A 22,782-nucleotide genomic window follows, 5' to 3' on the forward strand; every position below is an offset into this window, starting at 1 on the left:
GATCCCAAATACACAAAAACAGCTAAGAAAAGTAGGTTTTTGTATAATACGATCCCAACTCAAGAGGCGTGTTGAAATACGAAAAAGAAAAAGCCTTGAAATTAATATCAGAAAATTCAAATGTGATCTCCAATCTTCTTTAAAAAATATTTAGCTACTGTATGCTCAAGTCTTCATCTAACAAATAACACAAAAAAACAAAATGTGAAAAAGTGCCCTGGTTTAAGAGGACATGTCAGCAGCAGCATGAAAATAATTCACCTTTAACAATGGTGTTTTTATAGGTAAACATTATTGTAGGACACACACACAATTATTTTAACTAAGAACACCAAACTTCCTTCTGCTTTGTGATGCTGTGTGACAGACTGTTCTGAAAATTACTTTAAAAAGTCATTAATTATGGTTACTTGTTCCTTCACTATGAAAGTAATTGAACTACTAACGGAATTACTCTTTAATAAATGTAATTATTTACTAGGTAGAGTAATTATTGCGTTACTTTTAAAAAACGTTCCAATATTTGGCATTATACAGTTAAGATAACTTTGTGTATGCGTCTCTGCGTGTGGCTTTTAAAAGACGGTGTCTGTTGCCCAGTGGCGTTTGAGGGCAGCTAGTCCACTAGTCTCTCAAGCATAGCTTGAGCTGTTTTTGTTAGCTTAGCAGGCTAGCAGCAACAGTTTGTCTGCTCTGACGGCAGCAATTTATGGCGGGGGGGAGGGGTCTGTGTCTGCAATGCGCGGTAGCGACTCCGGACGCGTGCCGGACCCTCGGGGGCAGAGCGCCGTACAGACCGCAAACTGCCGTAACAAAGACACAATAAAAAATGGCGGTATTGTCTAAAATGTATATCTCTTTTTAAAATACACCGTTAACTGTTATACCGGTATACCGCCCAGCGCTAGATGGATTAAGGATTTTTCAAGAAGTTTATCAGCGAACTCATATTTCCCGCGTTGAACATTTTTTGGGGTGATGTCCCTTCCTGCGGCGCTATGGGACCGGCTGGCTCTGTGTTGCCTTGGAAATGTTCGAGACACGCTTTACAGAACACAGACTTTCTTACAAATAGGTTATGTTTTGGCCATGGTTTGTTTGTCTGTTTGTTAGCAACATAATTCAAATAGTTTAGGATCGATTTTGATGGCATTTTTCAGGTAATGTCCGGAAAAACATTTCCTTTTATCGACTACGAACAGTTCACTTCCTGCTTTCGGCGTTCCACGGCCCCACCATGCCACCCCGCACTGCGCAGAGGATTCTAGAAGCTGTAGTTTATTTTCAGACCCGGCCAGCAGTAAAGCGCCAAAAAAAAACTACACACTAAGTTTTTGTTTAAAACCGTCATGCATCGCGGGATTATTGTGAAGACATTGAAACTGAAATACAGCGTTATCTAAAATACTGTTACACCTTTAATTTACAATAAAAGTTTTGACTTCTTCTGGAGGCTACAATACATTTTACGTGAAAACCCTTATTTTGAAGGTGTGGCGGCTATGATTTTGGACGAAAAAGTATATCTCGATATATTTTTACTTAAACTCAATATTCTTTCTTTCCTTAGTTTATTTTGAACAGGAACACACTTACAGTGTAATACATCACACAATTTCTTATAATTTCTCTTTACATCATGTCCGAAAAGGAGTAGGAAGAAGCAAAGCTTATTAATCCTACCCCTTTTCCACTTCAGAGCGTTTACAAATACATACGTTCATCTTTTTGTAGCACAATTACATCAGTGAATGACTAATAAAGCAGTTCTTGTAATAGATAGTTAAGTCAGTCATGATAATCATACTGAGAATATCCCATTTTCAATAAGGTTGAAGGTATTTCTCATAATTCTTCTTCTTTGTACTTTGTAAGCACTTTTAATTTCAACAACCTCTTAAACTGGATCATATCAGTACATTGTTTAACTTCTTTACTTAATCCATCCCATAGTTTAATTCCACATACTGATATGCTAAAGGTTTTTAGTGTTGTATGAGCATACAAACATTTTAAATGAGTTTCCCCTCTAAGGTTATTTTTCTCCTCTTTAGTTGAAAATAATTGTTGTACATTATTGCATAACAGGTTATAGTTTGCTTTGTACATAGTTTTAGCTGTTTGCAATTTTACCAAATCTTTGAACTTCAATATTTTTGACTCAATAAATAAAGGGTTTGTATGTTCTCTATACCCAACATTCTGTATCAGTCTAATGGATATTTTTTGTAACACGGTTAATGAATGGAGCGCACATTTGTAGTTGTTTCCCCATATTTCTACACAATAACTCTGATATGGTAACACTAGTGAGCAGTAGAGAACATGAAGTGATTTTTGGTCAAGGACGTATTTTGCTTTCGCTATTCGATTTATATCTCGATATATTTTCTGGTGAAAGTATTCATTTTTGAGCGAGATTCACTGTAATTGAAGTGAATGACAACTGTACTGTAAACAGTCAGTGGCACTTTTATTAACCCAGTTAGTCAGGATGGGTATTAACAGCACATAAAATAAACTGTTTAAGTAGCACAGAATTACATAACATAAATAGAAAAATAAATATTATTTTTATGTAAAAGAAATAACAAAGCCGTTCAAATAATACAACATGTATCAAACTCAGATAAAAAATGTATTTGCTAGCAGGCACTTTTTAATTCCCAGTCGACGATGTAATGGACTGTCACACGTGTACGGTCTGGTAAGCGCCAAGCAAGTGACTTAACTTAATTGTGTGGCTATGATCTTCCTCACTTTGGCATACATTTTTGGCAGCATTTCTCGTACGAAATATGCCCGGTTTGGCAACTCGAGAACAGTTTTGATTTGAGCTTACATGGTAAACTACTCAAATGAATCTGCTATCCAGACGCATACCTTTGTCCAAATGTGGCCAAGTAGACGCATTGTGGGTTTCCTGGACGTCGTCTACATCGCTAAAAGAAAAATCTAAAGAAGAGAATCCCACTGCCATCTTCCAATAGTTTTTTTAATATATAAATCGCCCGCTTAAATATTCACTCTGTTCTTCTACGACTCTCTCGTCGTCATTTGGGAAATCTGTTGTGATTTATCTTCTTGGTTCCATGACCCATCTTATCTTGCCTCTGATTGGCCTGTCCCTAATGTTTTGCCATAATCTCAACTAGGGCTGGGCGATATGGCCTTTTTTTAATATCTCGATATTTTTAGGCCATATCGCGATACACGAAATACATCTCGATATTTTGCCTTAGCCTTGAATGAACACTTGATACATATAATCACAGCAGTATGATGATTCTATGTGTCTACATTAAAACATTCTTGTTCATACTGCATTAATATATGCTCATTTTAAACTTTCAGAGAGGGAAATCACAACTAAGTCAATTGACCAACACTATTTATTAAACAGTTATTAAGCAGTGGCACAAACATTCATGTCATTTCCAAAACAGAAAGTGCAAAATTGTCAGTCATTTTAAAACAAGCTATTAGTGCACTTTTGTGCATGATGTCACTAAGATGACATAAAACAACACTAAATTAAAGTGCACTTTTGTACAGAATGCCACTACAATAATTTATAACAAATAAAGTGCACTTTAGTGCATGATGTCACACAAGATATTTCAATAACTGTCAAATAAAAATTAGCTGCATAATAGGAAATCAAATTGTGTACTTCCTTCGCTATGTGGTAGGTTCCTGCGGACGTTATCTCCTTTTGTTGTTGACATTTTTTTCATACGGTGTTGATCTGGAAATGTTTGCCTCGGCATTTTGATGGTGTGGGCGTGTGGCACCGAATGGAGATGTTGACATGCGGAGTAAGCACTCTTCATTCTCTAGCAGGTGACTTTTCAAACGATGCTACATATTAGCAGTAATGCTACTTTTTGTAGCAATGCTTTTCCCCCACACTTGACAAATTACGGTTGTCTGTTCGACATATTCCCACTTGAAGCCAAACCACCGCCAGACGATGGACCCCGTGCTGTTTTTCCGGGGAATTAATTATTCCTTCATTTGTTACCAGATTTGCACCTTCTTTCTCTCGTATTACCGCTCGCACCACTCTGCTAGCATCACAGCTAACGTTACCCATGCTGCTACCTCTCTGCTCCGCGAGGGCGTATACGTATGTGACATATGACGTGACAGTATGTGACGTATGTAAGAAGGTGCGCTTGCTGTCTGTGAGAAGCACAGACAAGAAAGAGTGGGAAGAGCCTGTAGTGTAATGCCCGCAGCTAAAAGCAACTGCGTGAGAACGTATACTCGAATATCACGATATAGTCATTTTCTATATCGCACAGAGGCAAGCCTGCGATATATCGAGTATATCGATATATCGCCCAGCCCTAATCTCAACCAATCGTGACTCATCATAGTAAACAACTAACCAATCATGGATGTTCTTATACGTGTAAGCACGTCTTGGAAGGAGGAAGGGGAGGGGTTTAGTAGCCTATGGAGTGTCGCGAGGTGGGAAGCAAGGGAGAACAAGGAACACAACAAATAAGAGGTGTTTGGTCATTTTAACGTGAAATAAATTATATCGATATTACGATATTTTCTTAATTCATATCTTGTTTAAAAATATATCGATATATCTTACAAATTCGATATATCACCCAGCAAACCATCCTGGCTCTTGATGCCAAAAGGATGAAAAGTCATATTCAGATCCAGACATACTCATTAAAAACCTAATACAAAAATAATATTTTCCAAGAATTGAGTGAACCGAATGATTTACCCTTCGGAATATAAAGCAAGGGAGGTAAGGTGATTGAAGCACACGGTCTTTATAAAGTTCCATAGCTGCAGCGATTGGTCTTGTTCTCCTTCCTTCTTATTTAGTTCACCTGTCTTGTCTTCTTCCCCTCACCTGGTCACCTGTCTCCTCTTCCTCCTGACCTTTTCTTTAGATCTGCGTCCAACCTTTTTCATCAAAGTAGCCTGGGATGGAAGGCCTGTAGTTAGAATAATTTTGTTCTTCACTCCAAGCCGTATTCTCTCCTCTACCATTCCTAGCACTTTTGCTTGTAAGGTGACAGATCCAACCAGATTATATCATGTGCCCAGACAGGTGTGTGTGTGTGTGTGTGTGTGTGTGTGTGTGTGTGTGTGTGTGTGTGTGTGTGTGTGTGTGTGTGCGCGTGCGCGTGCCCCCCCCCCCCAGACAGATTTGTGTGTGTGTGTGTAGCAGGCTGGTGACACCACTGGGGTTGGCTCATGATTTTGATGGGTATTTTTGTTCTTGTGAGCTTGGCTCCAGGACTGCTGTCACACCCAGGCTCGGGTGAAGGTAATGTAACCTTTGCAAACCAGACTTTCAAATCAAGGATGGCAAGGCACGCAGTTGGTGAGAGTTTACAAACATTTATTGAAATCCCAAAAAGTGTCAAAAGGTGAACAACGACAGAAAAAACAAAGCACCCACAATCTTAGTAGATGTTTGATGCATGGAGACCGAAACTCCTACTCAGGACAGAGAACCTCCTCTGGCAGTGACCGACAGCAGACTGTCAGAAAAACGGCATTTTCCAACTTAAATAGCCCTTAGCCCCGCCCACTAGCTGGGACCAATTTGACAGGGGAAATTAAGAAAACAGTTATTTTGTAAATTTCACCATAAATAACCATCACATGTCTAAAAAGTATTCACATGGTACTTTTGCATGTGTAGAGCAGTCATTTTCGTACACAGTATATTCAGGCTTAGACAACACAACTTTTAAATGTCCAGTGTCCTTCTGTAACACCCAGCATTTGAAGATCATGGTTCGACCCAAATTTGGCCTAATTAGTGAATGCAGGTGTGGTCACCTATATAAAGCCCTCAACCCCACCCTGACTCTTTTGGTCAATAGTTCAGAGCAATGGTGAGTGACAGGTAACAATTTGTTTGTTGAGCACATGCTTTTCACTGGCTAACAAGATTGAATGTTTGTGTCCATGTTGAGCTTCCCAACAAATGTGCACGGTTTGTGAGGAAGTCCAAAGGTCAAACAGTGACAGTGTGGGGTCAAACTGTCACATTACCTCCCTCCTCTCCAGCGACAGCAAGTCCAGGGAGACGAGACAGGTAATCAGCTAGCAAGTTACTTTTGCCAGCTCGATGTGTAACGTTGAAACAATAAGGCTGTAACGCCAAGTACCATCTGGTGACACGGGAGTTCTTATCCCTCATGGAGTTGATCCAGCTCAATGCCCGGTGGTCCGTTTCCAGATCGAAGGTCCGTCCCAGAAGGTAATAACGTAGGCTGTCCAATGCCCACTTGATGGCAAGACATTCCTTTTCAATGGCAGAGTACCTAGTTTCTCTGGGATGCAGTTTACGGCTCAGATATAGAAGCGGTTGTTCCTCGCCCTCCTTTCCTTGGGCTAGGACGGCTCCAAGGCCCACACCAGAGGCATCAACTTGAACAAGGAATCGCTGGTTGAAGTCAGGACTTTGTAAGACCGGAGAAGAGCATAGAATAGTTTTGACATTCGTGAAGGCAGTTTCACATGTGTCTGTCCATTTGACTGGATTAGAGGATGCTTTGGTTGTCAGCTTGACAAGAGGAGCTGTGATGGTAGAGAAGTGGGGAACAAATCTTCTGTACCACCCGGAAAGCCCCAAGAATGACCGGACCTGCTTCTTTGTCCGCGGTCTAGGACTGTCTTGGATTGCCTTCACCTTGTCCACCTGAGGACGTATCTGCCCATTGCCAAGATGGTAACCTAGGTAACACACCTCAGTTTTGGCCCACTCACATTTCTGGGTGTTAAGAGTGAGCCCGGCAGAACGGATCCGGAGCAGGACTTGACGCAGATGAGAGAGGTGGTCTTTCCAGGAAGTGCTGAAAACCACCACATCATCGAGATAGGCAGCAGAGAACTGGCCACACCCCTGCAGAACGCGATCCATTAGCCGCTGAAATGTTGCGGGGGCTCCATGTAGTCCGAACGGCATAACCGTGTAATGATAGAGACCCTTTGGTCCACGGAAGGCAGTGTACTCCCTTGACTCCTTCTCTAAAGGGACTTGCCAGTATCCCTTACACAGGTCAAGGGTGGTGATGAACACAGCTTTGCCGAGCTTCTCAAGAAGTTCATCAATACGTGGCATGGGATAAGCATCGAATTTAGAAACGGCGTTCACTTTGCGTAGGTCATTACATACTCTTATTGTGTTGTCTTTTTTAGGAACGAGGACAATGGGGTTACACCACTCACTGTTTGAGGGTTCAATCACTCCTAGATCCAGCATGGTTTGGATTTCATGGTTGAGGGGCTCCACCAGCCGCTCAGGCACTCTGTAGGGGCGCTGACGGATAGGTGTTGGGTTTTTTAAATGAATGACATGTTCAATTAGTGGAGTTCTTCCTGGCTTTCCACTGAACAATACTGGGAATTCTTCACACACTTGCAATAGTTTATGGGCAGATTGTGCAGACAAGTGACTAACATCAGGTTTCTGTGGTGTAGTGAGCATGGACAAATCTGTCTCCTCCACATCATCCTCCATTTCCACTTCCCGTGCCAGCATCACCTTTTCCTCTTGCAACTCCTTGCTTTGAGTATGTACTTGACTGGCTTGGACATCCTTTCCTTCCACAGAGGATTTCCTCTCCTTCCATTCCTTCAGAAGGTTGATGTGGTACACTTGGGATGCCTTTCCTTTCTCTGGATGTGAGATTTCATAAGTGACTGGACCAGCTTGTCTGACCACGGAGTAAGGACCTTGCCATTGGGCCAGCAGTTTATGACTTGAGGTTGGAAGCAAGAGCATGACCTTTTGACCTGGCTGAAGCACCCTGTGACGTGCTTTCTGGTCATACCAGGTCTTCTGTTTCATCTGGGCCTTTCCAAGATATTCCCTTGCCTTAGCTCTGTATTGCTCCAGCCGGTCTCGCATCTGCAGCACATAAGAAAGAACCCCTTGTGGTACAGGTGGTTTGGATTCCCAGGATTTCTTCAAGAGGTCCAAGGGGCCTTGAACAGGGAACCCATAAAGAAGCTCAAAAGGCGAAAACCCGGTAGAGGCTTGGGGTACCTCTCGATAGGCAAAGAGCAAGAAGGGAAGCCACTTCTCCCAGTCTCGACCGGTGTCATCTACAAACTTCCTCAGCATGGATTTCAGGGTTTGGTTGAAGCGTTCCACCAACCCGTCGGTTTGTGGATGATAGGGGGTGGTGAGAATGCCAGTAATTCCAAGTTGTTTATGAAGCTGCTTCATGAGCTTTGAAGTGAAGTTGGTTCCTTGATCCGTGATTATTTCATCTGGAATTCCTACTCGTGAGAAGAACTGTACAAGTGCAGAGATGACTTTCGGAGTCTTGATACTCCTTAGTGGGAAGGCCTCAGGAAATCTGGTGGCGTAGTCACAGAGGACAAGGATGTATTCATGGCCTCCACTGCTTTTCTCCAGGGGTCCAACAATATCCATTGCGATCCTCCGGAAAGGAACATCAATGAGAGGTAGAGGGAGTAGTGGGACTTTCTCAGGTCGTCTCGGAGAAGTCTTCTGGCACTGCAGACAGGTTTGACAGTACTCAATAACATCTTTGACCATTAAAGGCCAGAAGAAGCGAGCTTTGACTCGAGCAAGAGTCTTGTCTTGCCCAAGATGACCAGCCCAAGGTATGGAATGAGCAAGATGCAGTACAAGGGGCCTACAGCAGGTAGGGACCACCAAGCGATTCTCTGGCTGATCTGCTACATACAGGACTCCATCCTCCAGGACATACTTTTCACCCTGGTTTGGCTGCAAGGGGATGTTTGCATCTTTCATCTTAGCCAGCAGGGGAGCCAGTGAGACGTCAGCTCTCTGTAGCTCTCGGATGTCTTCAGGTACCTGCCACTCTTCATCAGGTTTCAAGCTTGACACATCACCCAACAGTGGAGTACCTTGGATTTTCTCCAGGCGGCGCTGGCTCTTACTTTTGGGGGGGCCCTTCTGACCACCCTGGCATAGAGAAGGGTCCAAGTCAGGAAGAGGCTCCAGCCCTAGCTTGGCTGTCTGGGCACGGGTGCGTACTGGATAAGCCTCTTGAATGGCTGGAATAAAACTGGATTTCACTTTCTGCTTGTGTGTCTGATGAACAAGATCATGCAGAATAGGCAAGTCTCTGCCCAAGATCATGTCATGGGGCATGTGATCAAGAACCCCCACACGGAGCAAGAAAGCCTGGTCATCGATGATGATGGTCACATCAGCCACGGGATATATTTTTTGATCACCATGGACACATTGAATGGCTGTGGCATGCTGATAGTCAAGATTACCAAGTGACACAAAAGAATGGTTCAACAGTGTCATGGAGCTACCTGTGTCCAACAGTGCTTGCACTGGACGGCCATTAACACAAGCTGGCATCATGATAGGCTCAGTGTTAGGTTTGGCCTCAGGTTCAGGATTGGGTGCAAGAGCAGGTGCCATGACTGAAGCTGACACAGATGGATGGGGAACATGACAGAAGCTGGACAGCTTTGGACCTTTCAAGGGGCAGACTGGGGCTCGGTGCCCCGGCTGTTGGCAGTGGTAGCAGATGAGATCCTTCACTGGACTCTGTCTCGGGAGCGGTCTGTTGTCCCCTGAGGTGCTGTAACCACCTGCTTTCTGCACACCTCTTTGGTGTGACAGGTCGGCTGCACCTTGAGCTGCTACACGGTTGTTCTGCTGCCTTGGCATTCGGAGTCCTTTACGAGCATTCAAGTACTGACCTGCAAGTTTAGCAGCAGTAAGTCCGTCTTCTGGCTCGTGTTCCTTGACCCAAGTCTTCATTTCGTTGGGCAGCAAGCGAATCATTTGCTCCAGGATGAAAAGCTCTGCGATGTCTTCTTTGGAACGCTGCTCCGGCTTGATCCATCTTCTGTAGAGACCTTTGAGTCTGTTGTAAGTCTCCTTGGGAGATTCACCAGGGGGAATGTAGGTTGACCGGAACTGGAGCCTATAAGTCTCAGGAGAGATATCAAACTTAGCAAGGAGGGCTTCTTTTAGGTCAGCATAGACGTTGGAAGCATCTTCCTCCATCGCAGAATAGGCATCCAGAGCTTTACCGGTCAAGAGTGGAACGAGTCGGCAGGCCCAGTCAGACTGATGCCAGCCCCAGGTGCGAGCGATGCGCTCGAAGCGGACAAGAAAGTTTTCGATGTCCTCACCCTGCTGGAAAGGGAGCATCTTTGGGCCTTGTCGGAGATGATGGTCAGGTGGCGAGGAATCTCTGGATGGCGACGCTTGAGGACTAAGATTTGGATGTGGGCGAGTTCTGGGTTTGGGTTTGGGCGACTGCTCACAACTATCGTCAGGAGTACGGTTAGCATTTTGGTTAGTGAGTGAGTGATCTAGGCTAGGTCTTGTACAGACAGTTTTTAACTCCTGGAGTTCACGAACTAGGACAGCTTCCCTACGTTGCTGTCCAATCAAAAAGTCTTGGAACATATTAACCAGGGTAGGTTCACTTAACACTCTTTCAGTCCTTGGTGGCTCAGCAGACCACCTAGCCTTCCTAGACCCCTTCCTATGCTGCTTACGCCTAGCCCCAGAGTTCTCAAAACCTTTGACGTCTTCTTCGGACTCCTCGGTGTTCCATCCAACTTCATGCTCCTCAGCCATAGTCGTCCGGTCCAGCCTCATCGCCATGGCCCCTCGACCAGCCATCTCATCAGTCTCCTCTGTCATTGCCACCTCCGACACTTGGGATCTCAAACCAGTTCTGGCCTGCCCTCTGCCAGATAAATGTTTGTAAACTCTGCGGCTTGCCATCCCACCACTGCCACCATATGTCACACCCAGGCTCGGGTGAAGGTAATGTAACCTTTGCAAACCAGACTTTCAAATCAAGGATGGCAAGGCACGCAGTTGGTGAGAGTTTACAAACATTTATTGAAATCCCAAAAAGTGTCAAAAGGTGAACAACGACAGAAAAAACAAAGCACCCACAATCTTAGTAGATGTTTGATGCATGGAGACCGAAACTCCTACTCAGGACAGAGAACCTCCTCTGGCAGTGACCGACAGCAGACTGTCAGAAAAACGGCATTTTCCAACTTAAATAGCCCTTAGCCCCGCCCACTAGCTGGGACCAATTTGACAGGGGAAATTAAGAAAACAGTTATTTTGTAAATTTCACCATAAATAACCATCACATGTCTAAAAAGTATTCACATGGTACTTTTGCATGTGTAGAGCAGTCATTTTCGTACACAGTATATTCAGGCTTAGACAACACAACTTTTAAATGTCCAGTGTCCTTCTGTAACACCCAGCATTTGAAGATCATGGTTCGACCCAAATTTGGCCTAATTAGTGAATGCAGGTGTGGTCACCTATATAAAGCCCTCAACCCCACCCTGACTCTTTTGGTCAATAGTTCAGAGCAATGGTGAGTGACAGGTAACAATTTGTTTGTTGAGCACATGCTTTTCACTGGCTAACAAGATTGAATGTTTGTGTCCATGTTGAGCTTCCCAACAAATGTGCACGGTTTGTGAGGAAGTCCAAAGGTCAAACAGTGACAGTGTGGGGTCAAACTGTCACAACTGCTCACCCTCTTTTTCGTTGTATGTGTGTATTATTAATGTTTTTCTATGACCTGCCCACACTGTTATCACTGTGATTTATGCTCCACACCCCCCACACTATGCTTTGAGTCTGTGTTCTCTACCTTTTCATTTAGACCCGTTGCCTTGCCTTTTTAACTCTTTGGTTTAGCTGTTTTCCTTTGCTTGTTAGTTTTGTGCGTGTGCATATGTCTAAAAACAAGTGTGTGTTTAAATAAGCCACAGCCTTACGCTGCTGGAGCCGGTGACACAACATTAGAGGTCAAACGAGCCTTTCAATCAGGAGGCTTTTCTTGTTGACCCATTTTTATCGGGCATTAAAAATTAAATGCATACAGTGGTGTATGGATGTTCTGATATACGTGTCCAAATATACCCTCCCACAGAAGTAAAGTAACATTTTCTTCACACTTTATGAGACTCGTGTATCATTCTAAATGTGCACAACTCTTCCACTCCAGTGTTGCTCAGAATACTCACATGCAATTACCTCATTGTAGATCAACAAACCATAGCCTTTTTAAAAATTATACAAAGATTATCTGATGAGCATGCATGACCTTTACATTATGACTGTCTCAATCAGACATTACTATCACATATTACGCAACTCAACATATACTGTTGTTCGTCAGACAATGAGCCATATATGACTGGGAGTGGGACAGACCATGGGATGTATTATTTTGCGTCCCCTCTGATGATGTCTTGGCTTGACCATAGCTTTTTGGTAGGGGCTGCAGCATGACTTGCAATTCTCTTTCAAAACTCTAAGGGGCAGTGTTTTCCAATGTGTGCAACCTCAAGCTTCCTGTGTGTAGTAGTTCACAATGGTGTCTGAAGCGACACCCACTTTAATGTTGGAACTGGAACTAATCATTTTAAAGCAACGGTCACTTTTACTGTACACATTGCTTTAAAACTTGAAGAGCAAACGCTTTCGAAGGTAGTGTGTGCGACCCCTAAATGAGTCAATGGAATCTTTGAAGTTTGGCGAGAAAGTATTGTATACATGGTCATATTTGCAGATTTACCTAATTAAAACGGCCCTTGATTTACTACATTCTTTCTATAAAAGAAGTTGTAGTTTTTTGCTTGTGGCGAGCAGGAAACCTAGAAATTATGTAGTAACAAGCTGACCAATCACAGCTCTGTGGTCTGCGTTGCCGCTGACGCAAAGCTACATTTTGTTTGGATGTACTCGTCAAGGTCCCGCAAGGGGAAGAGCAAGACGGCGTTGCTTGTGTAAACTTTGTGACGTGAAAGTAGGGCTGGGCGATATGGCCTTTTATTAATATCTCGATGTTATGTCACGATACACTATATATATCTTGATATTTTGCCTTAGCCTTGAATTAACACTTGATGCATATAATCACACCAGTATGATGATTCAATGTGCCTACATTAAAACATTCTTGTTTATACTGCATTAATATATGCAAATTTTAAACTTTCATGCAGAGTGGGAAATCCCAACTAAGTCAATTTACCAAAACTGTATTTTTTAAACATTTATTAAGCAGTTGCACAAACATTCATGTCATTTCAAAACAGAAAGTTTTAAAACAAGCTATTAATGCATTTTTGTGCATTATGTCACTAAGATGACATATCAAAACAACACTAAATTAAAGTGCACTTTTTGTACAGAACACCACTACAATAGTTTAAAACAAATAAAGTGCACTTTTGTGCATGATGTCACACAAGATATTTCAATAACTGTTAAATAAAAATTAGCTGCATAATAGGAAATCAAATTGTGTATGTCCTTCGCTATGTGGTAGGTAGGTTACTGCGGACGTTATCTCCTGCTTTTGACAATTTTTTTCATACGGTGTTGATGTGGTAATGGAAGACGCCAGACTCAATTTGGTCAGTGCTGGTTGCTTTGGCATTTTGTTGGGTGTGGCACCGGCCGAGATGTTGACATGCAGAGTTTCAAGCACTCTTCACTCTCTAGCGGGTGACTTTTTAAATGATGGTACAAATTAGTAGTGCTGCTACTTTTTGTAGCAACGCTTTTGCCGCATACTTGACATTTTACGGTCGTCTGTTCAACATCTTCCCGCTTGAAGCCAAACCACCGCCAGACGATGGACTCCGTGCTGTTTTTCTTGGGAATTAATTATTCCTCCTCCTTTTGTAACCAGATTCGCACCTTCTCTCTCTCGTATTACCACTCGCAACACTCCGCTTGCACCATCTGCCACTGCTAACGTTACCAATGCCGCTACCTCTCTGCTCCGCGAGGGCATATGACGTTGCACGCGCGACAGTATGTGACGTATGTAAGAAGGTGCGCTTGTTTTATCTCTCTGTGCGAAGGAGAGACAAGAAAGAGTGAGAAAAGCCTGTAGTGTAATGGCCGCAGCTAAAAGCAACTGTGTGAGAACGTATACCCGAATACTCACGAAATAGTCATTTTCTACATCGCACAGAGACAAACCCGCGATATATCGACTATATTCGATATATCGCCCAGCCTTACGCGAAAGTATATTCTACATTGGAAAAAAGCTCAATTATACTGTTTGCCCTTTTGCCCACACTCTAATTGCATTTGGATAATTAAAAACAGACATTAACTATTTCCTCTGTCGAGTTTATTTTAACTTATTATATTAGGGGTTTCCCTGCCGCAAACCCCTTATATTTAATGATTGCTGGCTCTGTTGGAAATTTAACTTGAGATGACAGTAGTAGTATTTTGAAATATAAGGATAGAGAATAAGTTAATGGTACTGTGTTCTCAGCAGCTTTAAAACAAACAAAATAGAAGCTTTCTGTTGCTGTTTCAATTGTTTTTTTCAACATTCTGTGTCAAGTCAATGAGACAGAAGCACAGCTCGCTTTTAATGTTCAGGAGCATCACAATGACACTTCAAAGCCGGTTTAAAAAAACGCCTGATCTACTGAAAGCATTGGCCGGTCTGTGGCCATTGCTGCAACAATGTCATTATTGTATTACAAAAAAAGTAACAGCATTTTTTGTGATGATGAAACATTTTACATAAAATGGTTTTAATTAAGATACTTCCACTTGACCACATTCAGCACTTGAGTGAGCTAAATCCCATCCCAGCAGACATTGAACGAGAGAGGCTTCTTACATAGCACACATAAGCCTCTTTTCCACCTAAAGTTCATGAACTTTAAGTTCCCTTGGACCTGTGTGGATTCACAGTTGAGGGTAGTTTATACAAATCAGGTTGGCGTCGTGTGTGGTAAGATCGACCGATATTGTTTTTTCAGGGCCTATACTGCTTATTAGTAGTCAAGGACGCCGAAAACTAGGCCTGGGCGATATCTCGATTTTATCGATACGTTCGTTTTTTTGTTGCTCTGGCATACTTTTGCCCCTCAGGAGCTTCCGTAGCCTAAAAGGCACACCTAGCAAAACATAGCTAACGCTAACGAGAGCGAGACGTGTTCCACAGAAAAGTGTTGTCTTTACTTAAGTTTAGTGGCAACAGGCGTTGAACAAGTGACTGCATGCTGAAAAGTTTGTTTCAAAAAGGCAGCAGCACAACAAAAAACAGCATTTGAAACCGTAGCCTGCAGCCAAGTGCGGGAAATACAACTCTTTACGAGACGAACAAGACGCAACAACAAACACACTATGGGTAAAAATCACCTTACTATGGTGGAATCATTTACACAAGGTATGTATGATGATACCATGTATGATGAGAAATAAGCACAATGCGTAGAACCATCACTAAAGCAGTTGTTCTGCACACCGCCAAGATGTGTGAATGAAAAAGACTGCATTTACTTTATCCACTTACTGAAACAAACTATAGTCCTCTCAATGTTTTACTTCATTATTTATTTGGATAAAATGTATAATATTACATTTGTATTTACAGAAGTTTGAAGTTTGCACTTTATTGATCTCCATCCATCCATCCATTTTCTACCGCTTGTCCCTTTTGGGGTTGCGGGGATCTCAATGTTGGAAATTGTTTATTTGCATGCAATGTGCAATGCTACATTTTTGTTAACAAAAGTATTCTATTCAAGCAGAAGTATTGCTTCCCAAGGGAAGCTGTTAATTTCATTATTTGAAAATGATTCCATAAAAAGTTACATTTATATCTTGTCTAAAAAGAACAACATTGCACAAATTAGAATTTTGGTATGAGTAAGATGCAGTGTATGCAGTATCATTTCAAACTACTAGATTTTGATTGAATAAAAGAAAAACTTGTTTTTAACTATATGTCTGTCATTTGTATTCAAGGGTTTCTTTAAAAAGTAGGGGAAAAAATTGTGACTCGTTTTTTGTGTGAAAAAATCTGGGATTTAATTTTTAGGCCATCATCACCCAGGCCCACCGATAACCGATATTTGGAGCCGATATTAATTTGCAGTAAAGTCCAACTACGTGGACTTTGCACAAGATCTTTGCTCTGAAAATGTTCCCTCTGAGCGAACAGAGCCGATTGCTTTGTTTCACTTAATTTCCCTCGCTTCTACTTCCATGGAGTCTCAGCATTCGTTTAAGAGCGCAGTGCTATTATTAGATGACGACAAAAAAAAATGATGACGACAGGTGTGGCGAACAGAACACTAAAATACTGCTTGTATTATGACACGTGACTTCTTCTTGTAGTTTCTCGGAAGTGAAAACCAGTCAACGAAGCTAAGATGGCTGTGGTGCAGCAACCAATGCGCGAACTATCTGAGAATTAAATCTTACTGCAAAAAGCATATACGAGCAAAAAAATCTAACTATGCAATGCAATAGATCTCTATACTTTATCAAAAAAGATTTGTCCAGTGATATCAAGGATTATATGTCGGTTGCGTTCTCAGACTTTTCAAACTATTGTGCTCCAGACGCCATTCTACATGACTAAACAGATGGAAACTTGGAAAAGCATGGAGGTCTACAACTTATTTGTGTGTGGGTGGGTCAAGGAAATTGCTATCAAGACTGTACCGGGTAAATATACATAGTTTTTACTTGTGTAAGGTTGCATTTCATGATTTAACTTTGCGACGACTGATGTTTGTTGCTGTTGCACGCGCCAATTACGATTAGCATGTTTTTCTCCGTCTTTATCAAAATAAACTATGGATGTCAACAATTGCGTATGAGCTCAAAGCTTCATTTAGGATTGCTGTCTTTGGTAAAAGCTTAACTTTTTTAGGTTTTGCTCACATTTGCTTTCTTATATTTACACTCGCCGAGTTGGTGCTTTTCGAAACACTTGTAGCAAACGTGTGTTTCAGAGATACAAATAATATCACTAATAAATAATAAACTAATAAACATTTCATGCATTTCAAACACATCTTTAACTAAGCGATCACTGCAAACTCATGTATTCCTCAATTCTGCTTCCTTGGACTGGCGTGTGTGCTGCTTTTCTTGTTGTTTCGGAAAATCTTGCACTTTTCCTCCCTTTTTAATTGTCTCTAAAGGAACTCTGAAGAAACGTTTATCCTTTTCGTATTTTGAAGGATTCGTACAGCCGAAAACACAAAGCATTTTTTCTTCGAGAAAGGCTAAACGGTGCCTAGGACCCATTGAAAACAGAGTTAACTTAACCACCATGCGTAGTCATTGGGCGGGACGTGCGCCGGATGTGACGTCAGTAACATCCCAGCAATACCTTGGAGTTGCACTTTCAAAATGAAAGTCCTTCCGTCAGCTGCTGGGACTGAGAGTTACCATGCAGCAGGCGATGTGTCGGGATCATTGCCACAACTTGTTTATAGTCTTTTGTTTGTTTACTGGGATGCTCACTCGTTCTTTATCTTACTGCTAACTTCTTCAGTGTTCTAATAACATCAATACTAGCTAAATGTATTGTCATCTCATCAAATTAAACACAGGCTGTGTTGTCAGTGAGGCACAAAGATTGTGTGTTGAATGTGAGAGGTATCACTCCTGTTTATTTTTGTTGACCAAACTGTTGTACTGAACCACGTGGTGTTGATGGAGAAACAGGCTTGTTTATTTGACTTTTGATCATATTTGAAAATACCGCGATAGTAATGATAACTTTAAACCTTGATAATTTTGGTCACAATAACAGTGATAATATATTTTCATACCATGACATCCCTATTGCAGACTGTTGTTTTGAGTCGTGGCTTAGAAGTCTGATTAAATACTAAATATTCCTCTGTAAACACGTTTAAAAGAGCCAATTCACTTCTTATAACTTTGCATACCGAAATTAAGCTGGTATAAATTAACAAACAGCTTTAAACTGCAAATTAGTTGAAAGACTACAGCTGATTAAAAACAGTAGTGTTCCACTAATCAGCGTCCTTCAGCACACAGATGCTCCACAAAAGTTTTTACAATTCGAAAGTAATTTTTCTTTTTCGCCTTTGTCAAGTCTCTTTTAATAGAAATACCTGTACACAAGAAATAAGAAATAAACTTGCCGCCTAAGGAGACGGAAATATTGAATAGAAAGTTTTAGAAATGCCCCAACTGTGTTCAACCAATCAGTGTTCGACAACACAGCCCACCCTCATCAAAAAGTTCCTGGGGATCTTTTGAAAGCCTCTCGGGGTAACCAGAATCCGAATTAGTTCCTGGTTGGAACTTTAACTGGGTAGTTTTTGGTGAAAACATTGGGGATATTTTATTTACCTGGGTAAATTTGAAAGTTCTTGTACAAGTTCCTCTAGTGGAAAAGGACAAACAACCATCCATCCATGCGCATACTCATACTTTTTTTTGAGATATAGTAAGTCGCTGAAGTAAGCAGGGAACTTGTGGAAACTTGGAACAACCTTTCACCCCCACAACACATCACTTCTTATCCTTGTCCCGGAAGACCCACCACCCAGTCAAAGCCATTGGCTTGAAGCCGTAGCCAGCCACTATACCATTTATGACTGTCAGACGTGGAGTCTTACTGTATGAATATTATTGTCTCTCCTGACTTATTTACTGCTAATTTACTCTTCTTACCTGGTTACTTTTTGATGTAATGCGGTTCCTATTAAACGTTTGTTAAAATGTACAAAGCATTTTTTTCCACTACTTTACATTCAAGCCAGCTTGGCGCCACGGCCAGCGTAGCTTGTCCTCTACTCCTCCCTCTTCTGTGTGTCCTAACCGAGGTAACAAATAACATTGAAAGATAATTAGTTAATAGTTCTCTTGGGATTAATTAGAACTAAACATAGAACTAACGTTTGGAGAACATAAGCATTATTGACCCCTTTTTGAACCGTCTGTGTTACTTTAACATAATAATAGATGTTTGGACATTTGTCCATCGATTCATGAATCGCACACATTCAAATCGTAATGCATCAGAGAATCAATTATTTTTTTCCACCCCTAGCCAATACTGCCTTTGTAACTACATAGTATTGGATCGATAACGGATCTTTTGACTGTGAGGCAGATGTGCTAACAACTAAGCTGCTGTGCTGCCCTCGGCTGAAGTATTACAATATTAATGACATCGCTTCTTCCGTTGACACAGGTGGTTCTTAAGATCATCAAGCACTACCAGGAGGAGGGCCAGGGCAGTGAGGTGGTTCAAGGTGTCTTGTTGGGCCTTGTGGTTGAAGATCGGCTGGAGATCACCAACTGTTTCCCCTTCCCACAGCACACTGAGGATGATGCAGACTTTGATGAAGGTATGGAATGTTTCTCTTTATTGCATGGCTGATATATAGCTGTAAATAAATGCATACACGCTTCAAAACCTTTTTCACTTAAATGTTATAACTATCAGCCATTTTGAGACATTTACCGTTGTTGTACAGGTGTAAGTGCCCATTTGTATTTGTATATGTTAGCAGAATGAATAGTGCAGAAAACAGACTGGAATAAGACAGTGAGTGGGAAGAGAAGAGAGTGTACCACGGACGTTTAATGCCAATGGCCAAGTAATCCAAGTGTTTAATTTCAAAATGTATTTGTCGGACATCATATCCATTGGTGTTCCCAAAATGCTTAATTTTCAAAATGTAATTGTCGGGCAATTATCAAAATGCTTAAATTATATATGCTGACTGAAATTTAAATGGTAAATACTCAAGGTTACCAACTTCATTGAAAGGGTTGTTATTGTAAAGTAGTATTATATATTTATCACTGAACTGTTGTTTACTCCCGCCATCAGTGTTTGAAAGTGTGTGTGAATGGGTGAATGTGGAAATAGTGTCAAAGCGCTTCGAGTACCTTGAAGGTAGAAGAGCGCTAAACAAGTATAACCCATTTACCATTTACTTACTTGATAGAAGTGTTAGCTCGAACACAAATCGTCTTCAGCTACAAAACTGCTGACAGTGTCATCCTCACAAAGCAATCACTGATTAGCATCAAGGAAATAGGTGCAATTGATGCTTAACCTCAATTAACTTCAAGCAAAATATATTTTTTCCCTGACAACTTTTTCCATTAGGGTTTACTTTGTTTGGCTTTTTCCCACAGCACGATGCTCCTATTTTTTATTGAGGCTTTTGAACCAGCTCTGGACATATCCAATGCCTGGATGTATTTGGGCCGGGATGTCTGTTAATTATTTTTTATTAAACCATTTGTGATAAGAAGGGATGTACACTGTGTTGTCCCGATACCAATGTTGTAGTATTGGTACCAAAAATTATTTCGATACTTTTCGGTACTTTTCTAAACAATAGGGACCACAAAAAATGGCATTATTGGCTTTATTTTAACAAAAAATCTTATGGTACATTAAACATATGTTTCTTATTGCAATCGAAGAACAATTTTGTCCTTAAATAAAATAGTGAACATACTAGACAACTTGTCTTTTAGTAGTAGGTAAGCAAACAAAGGCTCCTAATTTGTCTGCTGATGTATGCAGTAACATATTGTGTCATTTCACATTCTATTTTGTCAAATTTATCAGGGACAAGCTGTAAAAATGTATTATTAATCCACTTGTTCATTTACTGTTAATATCTGGTTACTTTCTCTTTTAAAATAATAATAATAATAATAATGGTGTACAGGGTATACACCGCCTTCCGCCTGAATGCAGCTGAGATAGGCTCCAGCACCCCCCGCGACCCGAAAGGGACAATCGGTAGAAAATGGATGGATGGATGGATGGATAGATATTGGATTAGATTTATATAGCGCTTTTCTAGACACTCACAGTGCTTCACAGAGAAGTGAGAACCCATCATTCATTCACACCTGGTGGTGGTAAGCTACTTTCGTAGCCACAGCTTCCCTGGGGTACACTGACGGAAGCATGGTGCCAGTTTGCGCCTACGGCCCCTCCGACCACCACCCATCATTCATCGTTCATTCACCAGTGTGAGCGGCACTTGGGGCAAGGGTGAAGTGTCCTGCCCAAGGACACAACGGCAGCGATTTGGATGGTAAGAGGCGGGGAGCGAACTTGCAACCCAAAGGTTTCTGGCACGGCTGCTCTACCCAATACGCCATGCCACCCCCAACCTTTTTTAACCAGCCTGGCGTTGGTTAGTTCTAGTTTAACTGACTCCTCACCCAAGCTGACAGGCACTGTAATTGCCAGTGTCCAAGCTCGCTCTAGTGTAATTAGCCAAGTGTGACTCAAATAGTAGTCTATATTTCTAGAAAGAGTGATGGCACCTTCCCGGTTAGGGGGTAGGCCGTCCATCCTCAGCAAGCCCAGTTTGCCTCAGAAAGAGGGCCAATTATCAATAAACGTTAGTCCCTGTTCTCTACAATAACTAGCAAGCCACTTGTTAAGCGAGACTAATCTGCTGTACCTCTCATCATTGGCTATTGCATGCAGGGGGCCAGAGACAAGTACTCAATGCCGAGACATTTTTCTCGCGAGATTACAAGTCGGAGCTATGTTCCTCCTTGTAATCTCTTGCCTGTCTCATCCTAGTGTCTTTGGAGCCGACGTGTATAACTATGTTCGCGTAGCTAGTGGTCCGATTAGCCTGTCGTACGTGTTTACTAGGCCTGTTGCAAGTCAGCTCCCTATGATTAGCTTCAATGTCGGGTGCTCGGGACCTGGGAATACACTTAATTATGGCTGGTTTACTAAGTTGTATGTTGTGGGTGGTGGAGTCCCCTATGACTAATGTGTGGTGTCCGGTGGACTGGGGTGTAGGACTAGCTAAACGGCTACATCTATTATGCATCTCAACCGGTTCACCGTGACTTTTGCGTGTACAACTTTATAACCTACAACAATTCCTATTGTTAGAAAATTCACGCCCACCGAATATGTTTGTTGATTATATTTACTTTCATTATACATTTGATTAAATACAGGTAAAAGCCAGTAAATTAGAATATTTTGAAAAACTTGATTTATTTCAGTAATTGCATTCAAAAGGTGTAACTTGTACATTATATTTATTCATTGCACACAGACTGATGCATTCAAATGTTTATTTCATTTAATGTTGATGATTTGAAGTGGCAACAAATGAAAATCCAAAATTCCGTGTGTCACAAAATTAGAATATTACTTAAGGCTAATACAAAAAAGGGATTTTTAGAAATGTTGGCCAACTGAAAAGTATGAAAATGAAAAATATGAGCATGTACAATACTCAATACTTGGTTGGAGCTCCTTTTGCCTCAATTACTGCGTTAATGCGGCGTGGCATGGAGTCGATGAGTTTCTGGCACTGCTCAGGTGTTATGAAAGCCCAGGTTGCTCTGATAGTGGCCTTCAACTCTTCTGCGTTTTTGGGTCTGGCATTCTGCATCTTCCTTTTCACAATACCCCACAGATTTTCTATGGGGCTAAGGTCAGGGGAGTTGGCGGGCCAATTTAGAACAGAAATACCATGGTCCGTAAACCAGGCACGGGTAGATTTTGCGCTGTGTGCAGGCGCCAAGTCCTGTTGGAACTTGAAATCTCCATCTCCATAGAGCAGGTCAGCAGCAGGAAGCATGAAGTGCTCTAAAACTTGCTGGTAGACGGCTGCGTTGACCCTGGATCTCAGGAAACAGAGTGGACCGACACCAGCAGATGACATGGCACCCCAAACCATCACTGATGGTGGAAACTTTACACTAGACTTCAGGCAACGTGGATCCTGTGCCTCTCCTGTCTTCCTCCAGACTCTGGGACCTCGATTTCCAAAGGAAATGCAAAATTTGCATGGTTGGGTGATGGTTTGGGGTGCCATGTCATCTGCTGGTGTCGGTCCACTCTGTTTCCTGAGATCCAGGGTCAACGCAGCCGTCTACCAGCAAGTTTTAGAGCACTTCATGCTTCCTGCTGCTGACCTGCTCTATGGAGATGGAGATTTCAAGTT

At 41.8% G+C, this 22,782-nt stretch overlaps 1 protein-coding gene across 1 annotated transcript in view; it reads left to right on the forward strand.

The window, feature by feature from the left end:
• The window catches only part of LOC133594133 (eukaryotic translation initiation factor 3 subunit H), a 125,028-nt gene that overhangs the window by 18,666 nt on the left and 83,580 nt on the right, over positions 1-22,782 (forward strand). The window contains exon 2 of the mRNA XM_061946889.2: positions 19,017-19,173. Within this exon, the coding sequence (XP_061802873.2) occupies positions 19,017-19,173 (157 nt within the window). The remainder of the gene's footprint in view (positions 1-19,016; positions 19,174-22,782) is intronic.

The sequence above is a fragment of the Nerophis lumbriciformis genome, linkage group LG04 (assembly GCF_033978685.3).
Source record: "Nerophis lumbriciformis linkage group LG04, RoL_Nlum_v2.1, whole genome shotgun sequence".
NCBI lineage: Eukaryota > Metazoa > Chordata > Actinopteri > Syngnathiformes > Syngnathidae > Nerophis > Nerophis lumbriciformis.